This window comes from Thyridium curvatum, assembly GCF_004353045.1.
Source record: "Thyridium curvatum strain D216 chromosome Unknown NODE_87_length_172569_cov_81.238300, whole genome shotgun sequence".
NCBI lineage: Eukaryota > Fungi > Ascomycota > Sordariomycetes > Thyridiales > Thyridiaceae > Thyridium > Thyridium curvatum.
The window spans coordinates 125,241-142,995 of record NW_022156842.1 but is presented as its reverse complement, the minus strand read 5'-3'; the positions used below and the strand labels follow the sequence as shown (position 1 = coordinate 142,995).

Sequence of the window (17,755 nt, the reverse complement as noted above, 5' to 3'; positions counted from 1 at the left end):
TTCCTCCCCGTGGAAGCACGTGCGGTGTGGTTAGCACACTCTTGAGCATGATGCTGGCAGCGGAAGCTGGCGAGATTTCATCAGGAGATACCTCATAGCTAGCAATACATATCCTTACTCTGGAACGCATAAGGGCTATCCCACTACCTCAAACCGATAGAAAGCCAAGTACTTCTGTTAACAGCAGGTAAACTAGGTAATCTGACCACCACTTGGCCCGCTTGCGGGCGGGCCACCTCCTCGGCTGCAGGCCAAGAGATAGCCAAGACCAACCAAGCTCAAAGCTAGTGGCGCGACGAACGATCTCCCAACAGCCCCAAGGTGGACCTGAGCCGAGAAGATACGGTGCACCAAGCCGAACAGAGCAACGCGCGGTCTCTCCCGGGGCGCCCTCCTCCTCCCCCACGTGCATACATCTCTTGGTAATGCGAGATGTGCTCGTCTCTATTGGCCCGCACGTGGACAGCTCTTGGCATTAATTGGCAGGCTTCGAGAAGACATGGCTGTGGGGGGTGTGGGAGCTGTCGCCGGGGCCCATGCAATGCACGGCCGAGGCTCGAAGAGCTCTCGAAGAGGGCAGAGAGCTTTTTAATGAGCGACGATGCCTCCATTTTCTGCTGCTTTCCTGACGCTCAAGTTGTTCTGTTGTTCTCCTTGTAGGCAGCTTGGTTGTCGCTCGCTTCTCCTGACTTGCACTCTCCGGCCCGAGTCCATTCGTTGCGCTCCCTTCAGGCATACCTAAAACATGAAGACCGAAGCTCTCATCGGCGCTGCCCTCTTGGCAGTGGCCTCCGAGGCCGTGCCCACGGTTGATACCACCTACCCGTACACCGGGCCCGAAGTGCCGGTCGGCGATTGGGTGGACCCCACCGTCAACGGCAATGGCAAGGGATTCCCGCGTCTCGTAGAAGCCCCGGCCGTCAAGCCAGCGACTGCCAATCCCACGAATAACGTGAACGTTATTGCGCTGGCCTATGTGCCCCAGGGCATGAACATCCACTACCAAACGCCGTTCGGCCTCGGTGTTGCGCCTTCGGTGAAATGGGGCACGAGTGCCTCGGCTTTGACCAACACCGCAACCGGCGCCACTCACAGGTGCGTATTCCTTTTTCTGTCGTCTCTGTTAAGCTTGAGTGTGCTCATAATTCTGGTAGTTATGACCGGACTCCGCCTTGTTCAATGGTGGCTGCCGTTACCCAATGCAGCCAGTTCTTCCACGAGGTCCAGCTCACCAACCTCAAGCCCGACACGACCTATTACTACCAGATTCCCGCCGCCAATGGCACTACCCAGTCCGAAATTCTTAGTTTTACCACGGCCCGCGCTGCTGGCGATGCCAAGCCCTTCACGGTGGCCGTGCTGAACGACATGGGCTACACCAACGCCCAGGGCACCTTCAAGCAGCTCAACCAGGCCGTCAACGATGGCGCTGCCTTTGCCTGGCACGGCGGTGACATCTCATACGCAGACGATTTCTACTCAGGGCTCCTGGCGTGCCAAGACGACTGGCCTGTCTGCTATAACGGAACATCTACCGAGGTCCCAACCGGCGACTATCCGGAGGGATACAACACGCCTCTTCCGGCCGGCGAGAAACCCAACCAAGGGAGCTGGAACGGCGGTGACATTAGTGTAATTTACGAGTCTAACTGGGACCTCTGGCAGCAGTGGATCCAGAACATGACCTCTAAGATCCCTTACATGGTGCTGCCCGGAAACCACGAGGCCGCCTGCGCCGAGTTCGACGGACCCGGCAACGTGCTGACGGCCTACTTGAATGGTGACAAGGCCAACTCGACTGCTCCCAAGGCCGAGCTCACCTACTTCAGCTGCCCGCCTTCGCAGAGGAACTACACTGCCTACCAGCACCGGTTCCGGATGCCTGGTCAGGAGACCGGCGGCGTGGGCAACATGTGGTACTCGTTCGACTACGGCCTGGCCCACTTCGTTAGCATGAACGGCGAGACCGACTACGCCATGAGCCCCGAGTCTCCCTTCATCAAGGACACCAAGGGCGTCGCCAAGGAGCCGCTGGCCAACCAGACCTATATCACCGACAGCGGGCCCTTCGGCAAGATCGACAACAACGACTACAACAACACAAAGGCCTACCAGCAGTACCAGTGGCTCGCCAAGGACCTGGCGGCCGTCGACCGGACCAAGACGCCCTGGGTCTTCGTCATGAGCCATCGCCCGATGTACAGCTCCGAGGTGTCGGCCTACCAGGCGCACATCCGCGAGGCCTTCGAGGCCCTCCTGTTGCAGAACAACGTGGACGCGTACTTCTCGGGTCACATCCACTGGTACGAGCGCATGTGGCCGATGGGCCGCAACGGCACCATCGACAAGGGCTCCGTCGTCAACAACAAGACTTACACCACCAACCCGGGAGTCTCCATGACGCACATCGTCAACGGCATGGCGGGCAACATCGAGAGCCACAGCACCCTGGACCCCAAGAAGGGCGTGCTGCCCATCACGGCCGTGCTGGACCAGACGCACTACGGCTTCAGCAAGCTGGTTGTCCACAACGCCTCGGTCGTCACCTGGCAGTTCGTCCTCGGCAACGGATCCGGCATCGGCGACGAGCTGACCCTGATCAAGAAGGCCAACTCGAGCGGCAGTGGCTCCGGCTCGCCGACCACGAAGAACGGCGTTGCTGGCCAGCAGGCACCGCTGGCTTTTACCGTGGTTTCCGCGCTGCTCATGGCGGCTTGGTATCTGGTGTAGATTGGATCCATTCATAGTCAGTTTTAGAGGGGCCGGATGGATACAGAAAAAAAGCCCTCGATGGTGTAGTTGGATATCACATTCGGCTGTAATTGTCAATTTCATACCGAAAGGTCGCTGGCTCGATTCCGGCTCGAGGGACAAATTCATCCTCGCTCATCTCAGATGAGCAACGCTTTTTTTTTGTTCAATTTCGAGCCCCATTGTACCAGTGGATGTGGAGAAAAGATTGTTTTTTTTTTTTTTTTGCTCCTCGGCAGTAATAAAACTCTTAGTGGACATCGGCTCCCGCCTGAAACGTCCATGTTTGTGCAAACAATGAGTGGATGTAGAGAAGGATTTGTCACCTCTGGCTTCGCTCCTCATGTACGAGCTCCAACTGGACGAGACACTCCGTCCAGATTCATCTCGACATCGGATAGGGCGTCGATATTTTTAGATGCCGTGGCTGCAATGCAAGATCATGCTTAAAACTCTATCTAGTCCACTGTCATCGAAAAAGGCATCGCGGATCAATCGCGGAATGGACAATTCAATGAGAAGTGCCTCGCAAAAGTGTTGTTATTGATTGACAGGTCTTGGATCCTTGGCTACGATCAAGCTCAGCCGGCCCTGGTTTGCTTCAGGACTGAAGTGATTTGCAGGGTAGAGAATGTCTGTGCATTAAGCTGCCGGTGAATTGCTGTGCGGCTGGTTACTTTTCTTAGAAACTCGAGAATCTTGGCCCCACCGAATATCGAAGTTTCGGCGAATGCCAAGGACGTTTCGAAATCGGAGCTCAGACATTGGCAAGTCTTGGCTGCTTCGCTCGACGGGAGTGTATCAGGACGGTGGCAACGCGACAAAACGATACCGAAATGTGTAGAATAGGGCAAAAGGAAAGGCTGCTCTGGGAGAGGCAAGCAGAAATGGCCATAAATACTGATATCGCCATGTCTGGATGTTGAGCTTCTGTCCCCGTGCTCACCAGCCAGCCCAGTCTTGCACCGTCTCATTCGCTTCGATCCAAGAGCTGGTCTCGTTTTTCTTATTTGCATAGTCTCTTATTTTCCCGTTGCTTGGCCTTTTCTGTTTAAGCTTTTTATCTAAGATTTTCCCCTTGAGAAGCAGGCATTCTTCTCCTCCTCTCCGCAGCCAAGATATCAAGCCCAAGAGATTTCGACCCACGATCACGCCACTCCAAGACCCAAAGACCCAACCAAGCTTTTGCCAATACCGTTTCCAAACATGGTTGCCCAGTCGTATCTCCACTTCCTCCTGGCCGCCGCTGCAGTCGTGCACGCTGCACCTCTCAACATCAACCTCGGAGCCTACTCCCCAGCTCTGGTGGTCGGTGATGGTGAGATCGGATTCGAAGGCGGCCAGAGCGTCGAGAGCATCGTGAACGCCCTGCAGGGAGCCGCCGTCAACGGCGCGGCGGGCGCGGCCAATGCAAACGGTGCCGCTGGGGCGGCTGGCAATGCCGAAGCCCCCGGTGTCGTCCAAGCTGCTGCTGCTCCTGCTCCTGAGCCGCCCATCTTGACCGAAGCGGTACGTACCTTTTACCCTATCCCACCCCAGTCATAACGGTTTCCTTCCTTTACATATCCTCTTTTCTTCGTTTGTGTGTGTGTGTATGTGTGTGTGTGTATGTCAAGATAATTGAGACTGATTGTACAGTAACAAGGCCACGCTGCCCGTCCCCGGCACCACCAAGGAGCTCGACCCACGCGTCGGCGAAGACGCCGGCAAGGCCAAGCGCGACCTGAGCGGGTTCAACAGGGCCCTGACCTACGCCGAGGCCGCGCTGGAGAAGGGCCCCAAGGTCCAGCTAGGCACCGGCGCCAAGGGCTCGGGCGTCGGCATCATTGTCGACAACAACAAGGAGGCTGCCGTCCGGCCTGTGACTGGCGCCGCGGAATGAGAATGTGTTATGAAAGGGGACTTTTCATTTTGTCACTGCAGGATATTTCATACATGAAGGCGTTTCCTCGTGTGGGGCGAGGACAGGAGGGGGATTCTAGGCATAAATACAACGCGCAATGCTTTTACATATCAAAAAGAAAAGAAAAGGAAAAACTGGGAATATGCCTTCTTGCAATCTGGGATGCGGAAAGACGTCAGGTGCCAATTCAAGCTTCCCCTTGACGGCTGGCAGCTTGTCCCGGGTGGCGTGCCCTGCCAGTCGGTCAATACGGATTATATCCCGGTCGATTGGTCGGTCTGCACATCCTTGGCGGCCCGCACCCTCCGTCTCGTGCGCGGCATGTGGGATAGGGGTGGGAGCCAGATGGCCGCGTTTTATATGCCGACTTCGCGCCGTCGACAGGTGGTCATGGGTCTCTTGGTTGCCGGCAGGTGACGGCGTATTGTATGCGACATGGTGGATGTGATTAGGGTCTTTAATGTTAGTTTCGCTATAAATAAGGGACGTACTTGAGAATAGAGGCATGTGATGAGTTGCTGCCACATAATATGAATAATGATTGTTACATTTCATGCTATCATATCGGTTGATTCTATCATCAGGCCTGGTTCTACCTTAATGAGTATGTATATATTATCTGCTTAGCCTACAGCCTACTTTCCTAGAGCGCAAGTAGCCTGAGAGCCTCATTCTATCACCCTTAATATCAACTTCACCTCTGATCAGCAGTCCGCCACTATCATTTATCCTTCCCATATCTTTATCGCTACATCATTTACATACAGACCTTTATTTTCTAGATAAAGACAATAACTACCCTCTACTATAGGGTTTTATACCCTATAGCTTGCTCCTCCTCTTTATCTGCTGATTAAAACTCATCGCCTTAAACAATCTATCTTTTCCACCACCACCCCTAATCTATCCACCTCTCCATCAACCGCCACTCTTTTTATTCAGCATTAGCTCGAGCTCTAGAGCTGGCCGGGAATGATACTTACTGCAGACTCTCGGCTCATACACGATGAAGAACTCCTTGAGGGCGGGGAATATGTTCATAAAGTGACAGATCGTCTAAGGATAGGCCTGAACAGTGCTGCCGTCATAAGCAGCTTTATTGTAGTCACATGCAAACTGAGCCTTACAGCCCTGCCGATGGCGCCGGGCATAGGGAACGTCGCTCTAGAAGATATGAATGGCCACCTTATTAAAGTGGCATATATAGGATAGGTCGCCTACTGAATCTAGACTGTAGGTAAAATAGCTCTAGTTAAGAGTGATGACTCCTAGTCCACCAATAGTTTGCTGCGGACGAGTGCGGTCGGCCATATTAAAGTAAACGACATTGTTGTCCAGGTCGACGAAGCGGAGGAAGGGGGCCGTGGGAATGGCAAGTCCGGGTCTGGACATCGACAAGCGGACAGCCTCGGCAGCTTGAGCTGCTGACGGGACCGTAGCCAGTTAACGTGCCATAGAGTCCATGTTCGTAATAATGGCGATGATTGTGTCCGAGAGTTGATAGAGATACTGGTGGTTCCTGTTAGAGAAAGATGACGGTTGTGAGAAAAGGGATTTGTAAGAGATGTGCTTTAGGACTGGAGCAGTGGCGAAGCGACTAGATGTCAACACTGGGCAGGAAGACGGTTTAACTTGCTCGTCGACTTTGGTTGACAGCTCGGCCAGCTCAACCGCCATGGAGCCAAGGTCGACCCTGTGGAAATGCTCCCATGGGAACACGTGGTGCTGGGAGATAAGGGACTCCCCTTGCTTCCACTCTAAACACTAAGCCTTCTGAGCATCGTGGCCCCAGTTCTTCAAGCTTTTGTAGGACTTGCTGTCCGTGTCCTGCTTTGCCTTTTCTTCCTGCGCTAGGTGCCTCTTGCAATAAGCCACGACCTTGCGCATGTGGTCGAGGTCGTCCTGGTCGTATTTTTCCGGGTCGCCCTTGGGGTTCTTCTCAAGAATTTTGACAATCCGTCGACCACTTTTGAATAGGTATCAATAAACGAGCCCACGGCTGGCTTGATGAGGAAATAAGACTAGGATGGGATTTACCTGTCGTGTCCGACCGTTTCCCCGGATCCGTCTTCCTTGGACCAGCCGGAACTGGTCGAGTCTCCGCCCTTGAGCCACTCTTTCAACTCAGACGCTGTCATATTGACCAGCTCATTGAACTCCCTGATATATTTCAGCCACTGATAATGACAGGCGCATATGGGGCTTCCTTACTTGATAACTGTGTCGTCGTCCTTGACCATCGTGCAAGCGCGTCGATATTTCGATATTTCTAGTGAGTAGCCCACAGTGCCCGGTTCATGCAATTCTCTGGAACTGGTGACCCGAAAAGCAAAATGGGCAGGATCTGGGGCACTCCCTTATATAGGTAGGGTTTATTGGCTTCTAAGAATCAATGATGTCAAGGACTTTGGCGCTAGCGACTCTGCATGCGGCTCCTTTGGCCGTGAACGGTGTAGTGATAGAGGAACATGCCACAGACTCCAAACTTTAAAATTGTTGGATCATAGACAACAGGCCCTATGGTATCTAATGGTTCACTTTGTGACTATGACATATCACCACTGATTTGAGTATTTAATGCTCATAAAAACTTGTTCATAGTCTAACACAGCAAAAGCGATCTGTTTGAAAATCAAAAGAAAAAAGAAAAAAGAAAAAAGAAAATTACTCATCCTTCTTGATCTTGATCTTCTTCTCCTGCTCCTCCTCCTCCTGCTCCTCCTTCTTGACGACATCGTCGTCCTTGATCTCCTCGTCGTTCTCGACAGCGGCGACATGAACACCGCCCGGAAGGGCCACCCCAGCACGAAATCTGCTGCCCGAAGGCAGGGTCATCCCCTCGGGGAGGCAGGTGCCCGCGGGCAACAAGGTCCCCTTGGGGACTTTTGTGCCCGAAGGCACGCCCATGTCCTTGGGCAGGTGGGTGCCCTTGGCGAGGACGGCACCGGCCTGGTGCCACTTGCCCGAGATCGTCATGCCGCCAGCTGGCAGCATGGCGGGCACGGCAAAAAGATTTCCTCCTCAGAGGGCACGAGAAAGCCCTCCTTGCCCACAACGATGTGGCCCTCCTCCGGAAAGGAAAATTGTGCCGTCGGCACAACCCTTCAGCACCTCTCCGCGCGAGAGGATAGTCGTGCCACTCGGGATGCTTATGATGCTCGAGGGCGGGGGGTTGATCATGCTCCCATTCTTTTCAAGAGGTTAGTATGATCGTTTCCTGAATTCATTTGTAGATGCAGTTTCTTACCGGGAGGAAAACGGTGATGACGGCCTTGAAGCCGGGGAGGGAGAGGGTAAGGGGGGAGGCAGGCACCTCCTTCGGGCGCTTGGCGCCGCCGCGAAAAACCGGACCGCGACTTCTCTTCATGATGTTTCTGCTTATGACTGTCAGACTCTTGGTTCAAAAATCAAGGTACACCAATGAAGCATAGCATCACTTACATTCTCGACGAAGGCTGCCAGACGAGATGGAAGAGGGATGGATAGGAGAAAACTACGATAGATATAGGATATTTACAACACTGCCTAATCACTCCTAGTGTGGTCATCTGGCTAACATACACATGGTTAACACGAACGGGACGAGTTGCTAAAAAAAAAAAAAAAAAAAAAAAAAAAAAAAAAAGGCGAGGTCACAAGTGCCTGAACTGCAGAATATGAGACGCACTGCTTTCTTCAAGAGTACTTACCCGCCTAGTGATCAACAGCTGAACGGCTAGTAATAGAGATACTTGTCTGTCCATCAAATCCATCGACTTTAGGTAGTGGGATAACCCCCCTTACGAATTGAACAGCCAGGATTATTCCTAGCATGGGGCATCTCCTGAGGAGCGTCAGCCAATTAGTTATTCTAAATCACGCTCACCCTTCTCGACGAGGCCCTTTTGCTATGTCACCTTTTATTATGCTCATTGAAAAACGCTATGACCAAAAAGAAGGCTGTGAAAAAGCCGTGCCGTGACAGATCTTAGTAGTGCCCAGAGTACGAGTCTTACGTATTTGACCTTGTGTGGTCCCAAACAATCAGGTCATATCGTCAATGCATTCCCCTCTCCCCCTCATTGGAGAGTATTTGTACCTAGTAGGTGCAATCCCGGGGGGAGGTGCAATGCGAGAGAAGCTTAATGGGATCTGATAAGTGTCAAGTGAGAGCAAAGTTCAACGAGGCTGGGGGCGACGGGTCAAATCAAGTATGATCCAAGGTCTAGTAAAGCAATATTCGATAAAAAGCACAAGCTACATCATTTCCCTACCGATAGACGGTGGAATGGCTAGAGGAGTACCCAAAGAAAGGAGTGCATCTGTTTGGTACCTCTCGTCAACTCTTCCGGAGCCTCCAATTTGAACCGTTTGAGGTTTGCTCGTACTCACTCCACTGATTTCTTGAGCACTCTTATTTCCTAGCCCCAGCAGCGATGTATTTATCGCCATCGGATCAACATTGCCACTGAGTTTACGATCGGGTGGGGTCGCCAATGACTACTTCCGCAGTCACCGTGCAATCATCCTTCTTACACCTATTGGAGTGTTAAGAAGCTAAATCAGGCGTGCCGATAACTGGCAGCTGTGTGGTGCTTAAAGTAATCGATCTAGATCCACGGTCTGACTATTTGATGGCAACGCGGTATTCAATTCATGAGTTTTATGGAAAGAAAATACACTATATGAGAATCGACTACTGCCTCTATCTTTCTCGAGTCCCGATAACAATATATCAATGCTGTGTAAGGTTAGGGTTGGGCTGGTCATTGATCTGGGTCAACTCGCCATTCCTCCCTCTAATATCGGGCGCTTCAGACTCCAACCACAGCCTAGAGAGGAAAAGATGACGTTCTTCACGCCGTTATCTTTCCTTTGAACCTGCCACAGCAATGTCCCTCAGGGTGAAAAGCACAGAGAGTCCCCTTGTCTTCCAAGAAAGGAACCTTGGTTTCAACTCCACTGAGAGTTTTTTTTCTGTCTTCATCTCGTGAGCCTCCTGTAATCTAATATCGCCTTTCAACTGGCCATGTACTGGCACGATGGGAGGGCACTGTAAGAGAGTCATCGCATTCTCTAGTCTAAGAAGCTTCTGGTCCGGGTGCAGCCGTGTCTTCGCAAGGATCCAGATGTCAAGATTAATCACCCGAGCCCATCACCGGGGTGGTTCTCCAGAAGTGCCATCCCCGAGGAGCTCATACTGGTTCGAACGCGGCTCTATCTCAGAGTCAGGATCGGGGTGGCAGAATCGTATGTTGAATCGTCAATGTTCATTTCCATGTCTCAATGTGAATCGATTTCGTCATGGCCGTGATCGCTAGCCACAGTCTGGCGTTGACAGAAGCATCTACTGGCCAGTAGCCATTTTCGGAATAATATCGGGGGAAACGCGGACGATTTCCCTCTCGAGCATGGTCTCTTCCTACTCCAACGCATGGGTAGGTAGGCGCAGCACAAGTCGCCACGAGCCGACAAACATCAGCGCATCCACGACTAATCCACATTGTAACAATGCTGTCGGGAAGGTGGCAGTCATATTCGAATGATTGCAGCAAATAGATAGCGACCACGGCAATGCACTAGGCAAATATGCTTCTCAGGAGAGTTGCCAATAACCATACCTAGTAGCCTATTTGCCCCGCTGTTCGTGATGCATCCGTCTCGCAACCGCTTATTAGAGGCGTTTCTTGTGCCTAGCGAAACCCGCCCCGACACTCATCTCCGACTGGCACGGAGATTTAGACAGCTATACGCAGGCGAGCACAGTAGCAGTCGAATTGTGCCCCGGATCTCGTCAAATGTTGGTGGCCAGGAAACACTCTCCACTCGCTCGCGATGCGTTCGAAACGATGGCCTGGGGAGGCTGGCATTATGTGACATTTGGCGTGTGCGGAGTACTTCGTAAGTTTCGTCAACAAAGCTTTGCAAGGCCTCTGGACGAGTTTAGTATCGTATGGGGCCACAAAATGTCACCGCGTAGACCTGCCTGGATCTCATGATGGAGACTGGGCTCACTGGCGCGGGCTGGGAGCGAATGAGAGGCCGCCATCTGACGGCGACATGGATCGACTACCGGGTTTGGGGAGGGAGAGAGGGACCGGGGTTGGTCTCATTGCGAGTTGCAAATCTTGGCGACTGCGTTTGATGGCTCATGAGGCGACCACTGCATTGGCCGGTGTCTGAAACACCAACCGATGTGGGTGCCGCGCATCAACCAGGGGTCCTTGACCTGGTTTGACTAGTGCCTTTGGAATACCAATCACCAGCTTTTTCGCGATCCGTCAAAGGTCGAGGGACGAACATGACTGCGTTGCCATACCGTTGCAGTCTCAGTATATCGCCTAGGCTTGTCTGTTTTTGCATGCCATTGACGTTGAGGGTAGCCCGTCGTATAGATTCCCTGCCAACAGGGCTTCATCAAAGATCCACAATGATGGATTGAAACTCCCTCACGACGTTGACAGGCCTAGACTCTGTCTTTGGAGTACGAAACGGGCGAAGTCCAACAATAGGTGCCACATCGCATTGGGCTGATGTCGCTGACGCGGCCGTGCTGATTGATCTACTTAAAGCAACCAAATGCCACGAGCGGCCCAAGACATGATTTACTCTACTTTCATCAACTCGACTTGACAAGCCTCTTCGACAGTTTTCTTTTTTCCTTCCTCTCCTCATCTTTACTTTCACACTCGCGGCTGGCCCGTTTTCGGTTCGTTTCTGTACATAATCTTTTACACCTTACCACCGGTGCATTCCAGGAGAATCTCTATTTCCGTTTTTCGTCGGACCACCATCATCAGCTCACCATGAAGTTCTTCTCCCTCCTCACCCTCGCCTTCGCCGGCGTCGCCCTCGCCAGGGGCAACCGCGGCAACAGCACCGGCACCTCGACCAAGTCCCAGTGCCGACAGGTCGAGCGCCTCACCTTCTTCGCCGACCTGGCCGCCAACACGACCCGCCTCGACCGCTTCACCAAGAACAACGCCACCCGCGCCGCGGCCATCAAGGCCAAGGTCGCCCAGGAGGCGCCCCAGCTGCAGGCCATGAAGGCCAACGCCACCCTCATGGGCGCCTGCAACCAGGTCTTCGCCGTCCACGCCATGGAGCGGTCGTGCCGCCAGATGGCGCACATCCAGGGCCTCGAGAGGCTCGTCGCCAACGCCACCCGCCTCGACAAGGTCACCAAGGGCAACGCCACCCGCGCCGCGGCCATCAAGGCCAAGGCCGCCGCCGAGGCCCCGAAGCTGACGGCCCTGTCCGGCAACGCCACGCTGACGCAGTTCTGCGCCGCCGACCGCGTCAAGAACCAGTGCCGCTTCATGTCCCGGCTGCAGAAGGAGGTCGCCCGCGCCGCCAACGAGACCGCGCTCACCGCCAAGTTCGGCAACGACGCCGCCAAGATCCAGAAGGCCAAGGAGCGTGCCGCCCGGGCCTCCGCGAAGCTGAATGCCATGAGCAGCAACACGACGCTCGTGAGCTTGTGCGGTGCTCAGGGTAAGTTACTTCACGCAGGTCCTTTGTCGATGCACCAGCGCGGAAGCTAATGCGTTTCTTTTTTCTCTGTTTTAGCCAAGACCCCGACCAACGCTGCTGCTGCTTCCAGCTCTTCTGCCGCTGCTGCTGCCAGCGCGTCTGCCGGTGCCAAGAAGTCGGCCGCCTACGGCGTCGCACCGATGGCCGCTGCACAGATCCTGACTCTCTCGGCAGTCCTGGCTGGCGGCTTCGCCTTGATGTAATCAGGTCGAGAGCGAGTGAACCTCTTTGGTCACACTCCAAGCACGAAGTAATGTCGTTACGGAATTTGTTTGCGTGTGTGTTCAAGCAATGAGAACAGTCTGGTCTTTAGATAGTGCACGAAATCAGAGTTTCATCTTGGGAACGCTACATCTCTCCTTGGGTCGCCTTTTTAGATCGGTTAAAATTTAAAAATTAAATATCTCTCGCTTCCTCACGAGAAACAAATAGTGCCATGTGACTTGGTAAGAAGGGCTCGTCATTCTCCCTGGCTCTGCCCAGTGCGTTCAGTCAACCAGGACTGCAACCTGAGCGCTCTCTTCATCGTGTCCTTGCACGTGCTCCAGCTCTCCAGTGACATCTGCATAAGGCCAATCTGTAGAATCGACTTGACGAATCCAGCGTGGGGTCCGAAGTCAATTCGGGAGGCATCAGCATCTTCTTTAGCTCCGCTCGAGGCAGTTGCTCCAGAATGATGTGTGACAGTCGGAGCGATGGATGCCATGATAAAAATAAAGATCCCGACGATACCTCGCCATCTCGCCAGCGGCACGCGCCACGTTGCCATGAGTATCGACAGGGCTTCGTCCGCAGAGCATGTGGAGCTGAGGGGCTGGTGGCTGCCGATTGCTCGTGCGTAGACGAGGGCTGCTTGCCGCACCGCCGTGTACAGCGCGTCGTCTGTGGGCGAGGGACTGTCTGGTATGTCATCGGGTATTACTACCCTACAATTTCCGGACTTCCTCTTCCTCCCCTTCGATGCTGACTCAAATTCGGGGTACTCTGGCAAGAGGGAGTGAGGCGTAGGACTATCACTCGCTTCTGATCCTCTCGCATGCTCGCCCTTGTCGCCGGCGGCCCGGTCCTCGTGCGTAGCGGGATCACTCGTGGGTAGCCTGGCGATCCGGTCGTGTACAAACGCGGCAGTCATTGCTGTTTTGCGAAGCTCTTCGGCGCTAGGGTTGTCAGACAGACGATTGACAGTGTCCACTAGGAAAGAGACGTCATCAAGGATGCTCGCCGTGAAGGGGTGCAATCCAAGGAGATGGCAGCAATCCCGGAAGGGCACCAGGGGCACGATGAAGGGCGAGCTGAAGGAGACCTTGGTGGCTTCTGCGCGGCCAGAGTCTAGACCGTGTCCGCAATCTGCACTTTGCTGCAACACTGGCGGCGTTTCATACGCCAAGGAAATGAGACAGTCGTCGCTAAAAAAGCAGTCAGGGATGCGTCCCGTGGTACGCGTGTCGGGGCGGATCAGCCCGAACTTACACCAGTGCGACCTTGCTCACCAGCTCCCCCACGCCGCGATTGGGAAGACCGCCTCGCAGGCGGACCATCTCCCGCAGCCCTTTCAGGTGGGTTTGCATGACCCCGAGGTTGCCAAAGAAGATCTCGATCGAGGTGAACTGGACCACCGCCCCGATGGCCTCGTCGTTGGTGCAGTCGGCAGACCGGAGGTGCTCGTTCAGTCTTCTTATCGCGAAGCCTTTAAGCTGCGTTGTCGTGCGCTCGTCCACGTAATTCCTCTCCACAAGAGACCTGGCTGCGATGTAGAGCGAGGAGTGGACCAGGAGCGGTGACTGCACACACCAGGGCACGTAGTGTAAAAGGAAAGGATTGTCGGCATCGGGTACACCGTCGAAAGAGCCCTTGAAGTGGTTCAGAACCTGGGAAACTAAGTAAGGTGCGTCTCGCATCAGCCCCGTCTACAGTTGATTGTGTGGTATTGACTTACATGTCTGAACAAGCACAACATTCTGTTTCGTGGGTTCGATAGGCAGTTGGGTCAGACCATCAGCGTGTCCTGACAAATGCCACAAGTTGTATTTCGGCTGCCCCTCTTCGTCTGGTGAGCTGCTATCACCAGACCCGGATGTGGTCTCATAGGAGCTCTCAGATAGATGTCTCCGACTAGCGGAGGAAACGTCATCTGTCGGCTCGGCCGTGATGTCTTGCCTAGGTGGCAGACAGTCCGTTCGATTCGGGGGTACTACCCTGAACGCATCTACCGGGGTCCGACTACGATGGCGTGAGCTGTTCAAGGGCCGAACTCGTTTGTCAAATAGGAATGCTCGTGGTTTCGTTGTCGGCAAGAGCACAGGAAACTGTGACAATGGACTTCGGCTACCGCCTAGATCACTGTGACGTGCGCGGACGTGTAAGATAGCTATCGTTTATGTGTCAAGGGAAGATTTCCAATACTGACTGCCTGGGGCCATATTCGCAGATTGGCTGAGGATATCTCCTTTTGCAGTTGTTGCACGGAAGTCCCTGATTGCACTGTTTACCAGTCTATGTCAGCAAGCCACGACAGAGAACTCAGCTCGACCTCTTGCGGACTCTACCTTCTGTTTTCTCCTTCTACACTCGGTGCACGAGGTAGTCTTCCGTGATGCGCGCGGGACAAGACCCTGGGGCTGCATGGTTCAACATGGTCAGACTCAACCATATCGATGCCGTCGGGTAAGCAGCAGCCGTCGAAGATGCATTGGAAAGGTAAATGCCGATCGCTTTTGGGGGCCACGGCAGTTCTTTAAATGCCCCCCCATGATGTCAGACAGCGGTCGCGCGAGAGCTCTGCTGAGGCCTCTCTGCCCCCTACGTGTGTTCAATTGGAATGCCAGCCAGCAGGCATAGAGTTAGAGACTATTTACCGGACCCAGTGCCTTGGCATCGAGCCCGGCGCCGGGTCGCCACCAATGGCAGCGCGGGTAGCAGCCCTAGAAAAGAAAAGGTCAGACTGGGTTGGCATCATCTGGAGGGCCTGAATTGTTTGGTCCGTAAGCGATGAGGTCAAGCCACCGGGGTGCTAGCGCAGCATGGCGACCAATACAGCTCGCACTCATCATGCTCAGCTGCCTTAGCGCCCCCGGAGCAAGCCGCTCGACCTTTGATCGTGGGACACACCCTTTCCCAGGGAGTTTCCTGACAAGAGGGAGGGTAGGGGGTCTAGACCTGTCCACATGCCCCCCAGGGCCAGGAGGAGTCCAGTTCGACCTCTGGCGTTCGAGTGACGTACGTGAGTCAAATCATGGGGAAGCAGAGTCACACACATTCGTGGCTGTAACAACCTGATTTCTATTTGAGAAACAGGCACCAACATTTGGATTGATTCGGCTATGCTATTTCTTTGCTAGGACTGGCGCCTGTCACATCTCACGACAAGCCTCCAAACCCGCCATTCGCTGCTTGCCTTTTGTGGCATGCTAAGCCATCAAGCCACTTCGTGCTGCGACACTTGAGGCTCCTTGGCGCTGGTCTCCGCAATCTCCGAAGGCAGGACTTGGCCGTGCTTGTAACTGCTGAACTTACGAACAGGTACGTCTTGCAAGAACAGGTAGTCGAGCTCCTCAAGTGTAAGTCCCTGGTCAACGAAAGGAGAGTCAGCATGTGGTCTGTGGTACTCGGGGCGACGGCGGCCAGAAGATCACTCACCCCTGTCTCCGGGATGCAGAACCAGGCGAAGAAGATGGCCAAGAGGGCGAATGAGCCGAAGATAAAGCCAACTTTGGGGCCCAAAGCAGCATAAGGAGCGTAGAGGAGATAGGGCAGACTGAACGTGATGGAGAATGCGACTGCAATGTTGACCACACTCCCAGTGGCGTAGGTGATATCTCTAAGTCTGGTAGTGGGAATCTCGGCGGTGATGACATGGGACAGCGGCGCCCAGCCGAAGCAGTAAGCTGCGTTCAGGACAACAGTCATAGCTGTAATGCCGATCTTGTACTCTCGGCTTGGGTTGGCGACTGAGCCAAGACCGCCCATCGCGACCAGAGCACCGCCCTGGATGCAGGTGCCAATCATCATCAAAGACCTAAGCAGAGATCGCCATTAGTCACTCGTTGAATCTAAATTGAAGCAGGGTGTTCGTACTTTCGGCCGACCTTGTCGTTGATCCCCATGCAGAGGAGCACGGCGGCAATAGCGCAAACGGTATTGACGGTAGACATGACGAACGGGTCGATGGCGCCGATATCCTTCAAGAATACCGTGCCATATTTGGAGCCGAAAACCTGTCCAGTAGCCTGCAAGAAGAAATTCGTTCCGAGCACGATCAAGGTCCGCTTGAGGTTTGTGCCTTGCCAGATCTCCTTGAAGGAACCCGTCTCGGCCGTGAGTTCCAGTGTGCCCTTCAGAATCTGGAACTCCTCCTCGATCTGCTCGTCGGTAAACGCTCCCTGTCGAAGTAGCTGGAGATTGTGACGAGCTTGCTTATCGCGACCCTTGAGTAGGAGCCAACGCGGCGACTGGGGTTGTGTCATTAGAGTCAGAGATAGATACAAAGGAGGCTTGGACGAGACAAGGCTGCGGCTTACCTCGGGGATCCAAAAGGTACCGGTGAACAGAATGGTAGGGATAATGAACAGCGTCCCGAAAGGGATCCGGTACGAGTTCTCGTTAGGGATCTTGCTGGTCCCCAGGCAGATCAGCGCCATGATGAGGCCGCCGACCATGATGCCGAGTTGGTAGGTACCGACAACGAAGCCTCGGACAGCAGCCGGCGCTAGCTCGGACTGGGTGACCGGAACGGAGGCCAACTCCATGCCGACATACACGAAGTTGAGCATTCGGCCCACGAGAACCTGTTCCTTGGCCTGTGCCGTGATGAGGAGGATCGCCGCGATCCAAGCAAAGAAGCACATGGTGAAGAAGGACATGCGGCGGCCGAAGCGACGGCAGACAAAACTACCGAGCAGCAGGCCAGAGACCTGGCCGATAGTTGGAAGACTATTGAGCAAGGAGAGGAAGTAGGGCTCGATGGCAATGCGCTTGAGGGCCGGCTGGTACACGCCAAACTTGCGCTCAAAGGGCGTCATGGCCTGCGTGTTGTTGAAGGCACTCGTATCCATGCCAAAGTTGATCTGCGACAGCATGATGACGAAGCAGGAGAAGAACAGCCGGCCATTGAAGGCGCCAATCACCCGGTTTCCTTGGAAGATTCCGCCAGCCATGGTCAGGATAGTATGGCTCACACGGGGGAATATAGAAAAGAGAGACTGAGTATGGATGCAAGAAAAGGCGCCGATGGGGACGACCCAGAGCAAAAGGGCAAGAAAATGTGCCAGCCTTTATAGAGGAGCCATGTGTCCAAGGCAGGGTAGAGTTTTCGCGAGATATGCATCTGGGGAGTGTTCTGGGGCCCCAACTGCCACTTTCCCCGCATGGAGTAACTAGTGGATCGCGAAGTCCGGACTCTGGCCGGACGTAGATCTAGTGCCCATCCTGGCTGCTGAACTGGCCACAGGAAAGAGGACCTGATGACCAATGGAGCAGAGATACAAGTACATCTCTTCAAGTCTTGTTTTTCTACGCCATGTAACATTAGTCCAGTTCTTAGAGTCATTTTCGAGCCTCTACGAGATGAAAACCTGTCCTGTTCAGTTCTCC

The 17,755-nt window shown here is 54.0% G+C and overlaps 6 protein-coding genes across 6 annotated transcripts; 3 read left to right on the top strand and 3 right to left on the bottom strand.

The window, feature by feature from the left end:
- Positions 1-745: 745 nt before the first annotated feature.
- E0L32_010623 (uncharacterized protein) lies at positions 746-2,730 on the top strand (the record flags this gene model as incomplete). Its single annotated transcript, XM_031133261.1, has 2 exons — positions 746-1,095; positions 1,155-2,730. 2 exons carry the CDS (start codon positions 746-748, stop codon positions 2,728-2,730), a joined length of 1,926 nt encoding a protein of 641 aa, XP_030989438.1.
- Positions 2,731-3,957: 1,227 nt separating this feature from the next.
- Positions 3,958-4,633, top strand: E0L32_010622 (uncharacterized protein; the record flags this gene model as incomplete). Its single annotated transcript, XM_031133260.1, has 2 exons — positions 3,958-4,260; positions 4,397-4,633. 2 exons carry the CDS (start codon positions 3,958-3,960, stop codon positions 4,631-4,633), a joined length of 540 nt encoding a protein of 179 aa, XP_030989437.1.
- A 1,785-nt stretch (positions 4,634-6,418) lies between these two features.
- Positions 6,419-6,894, bottom strand: E0L32_010621 (uncharacterized protein; the record flags this gene model as incomplete). The annotated part of the gene is made up of 3 exons (XM_031133259.1): positions 6,419-6,620; positions 6,692-6,814; positions 6,866-6,894. 3 exons carry the CDS (start codon positions 6,892-6,894, stop codon positions 6,419-6,421), a joined length of 354 nt encoding a protein of 117 aa, XP_030989436.1.
- A 424-nt stretch (positions 6,895-7,318) lies between these two features.
- E0L32_010620 (uncharacterized protein) lies at positions 7,319-8,021 on the bottom strand (the record flags this gene model as incomplete). The annotated part of the gene is made up of 3 exons (XM_031133258.1): positions 7,319-7,638; positions 7,708-7,843; positions 7,902-8,021. 3 exons carry the CDS (start codon positions 8,019-8,021, stop codon positions 7,319-7,321), a joined length of 576 nt encoding a protein of 191 aa, XP_030989435.1.
- A 3,418-nt stretch (positions 8,022-11,439) lies between these two features.
- On the top strand, positions 11,440-12,369 carry E0L32_010619 (uncharacterized protein; the record flags this gene model as incomplete). The annotated part of the gene is made up of 2 exons (XM_031133257.1): positions 11,440-12,127; positions 12,203-12,369. The coding sequence occupies 2 exons, from the start codon at positions 11,440-11,442 to the stop codon at positions 12,367-12,369; spliced, it is 855 nt and encodes a 284-aa protein (XP_030989434.1).
- Positions 12,370-12,626: 257 nt separating this feature from the next.
- On the bottom strand, positions 12,627-17,319 carry E0L32_010618 (uncharacterized protein; the record flags this gene model as incomplete). The annotated part of the gene is made up of 8 exons (XM_031133256.1): positions 12,627-13,572; positions 13,637-14,042; positions 14,103-14,323; positions 15,022-15,131; positions 15,606-15,731; positions 15,803-16,181; positions 16,241-16,614; positions 16,684-17,319. The coding sequence occupies 8 exons, from the start codon at positions 17,317-17,319 to the stop codon at positions 12,627-12,629; spliced, it is 3,198 nt and encodes a 1,065-aa protein (XP_030989433.1).
- Positions 17,320-17,755: the final 436 nt, after the last annotated feature.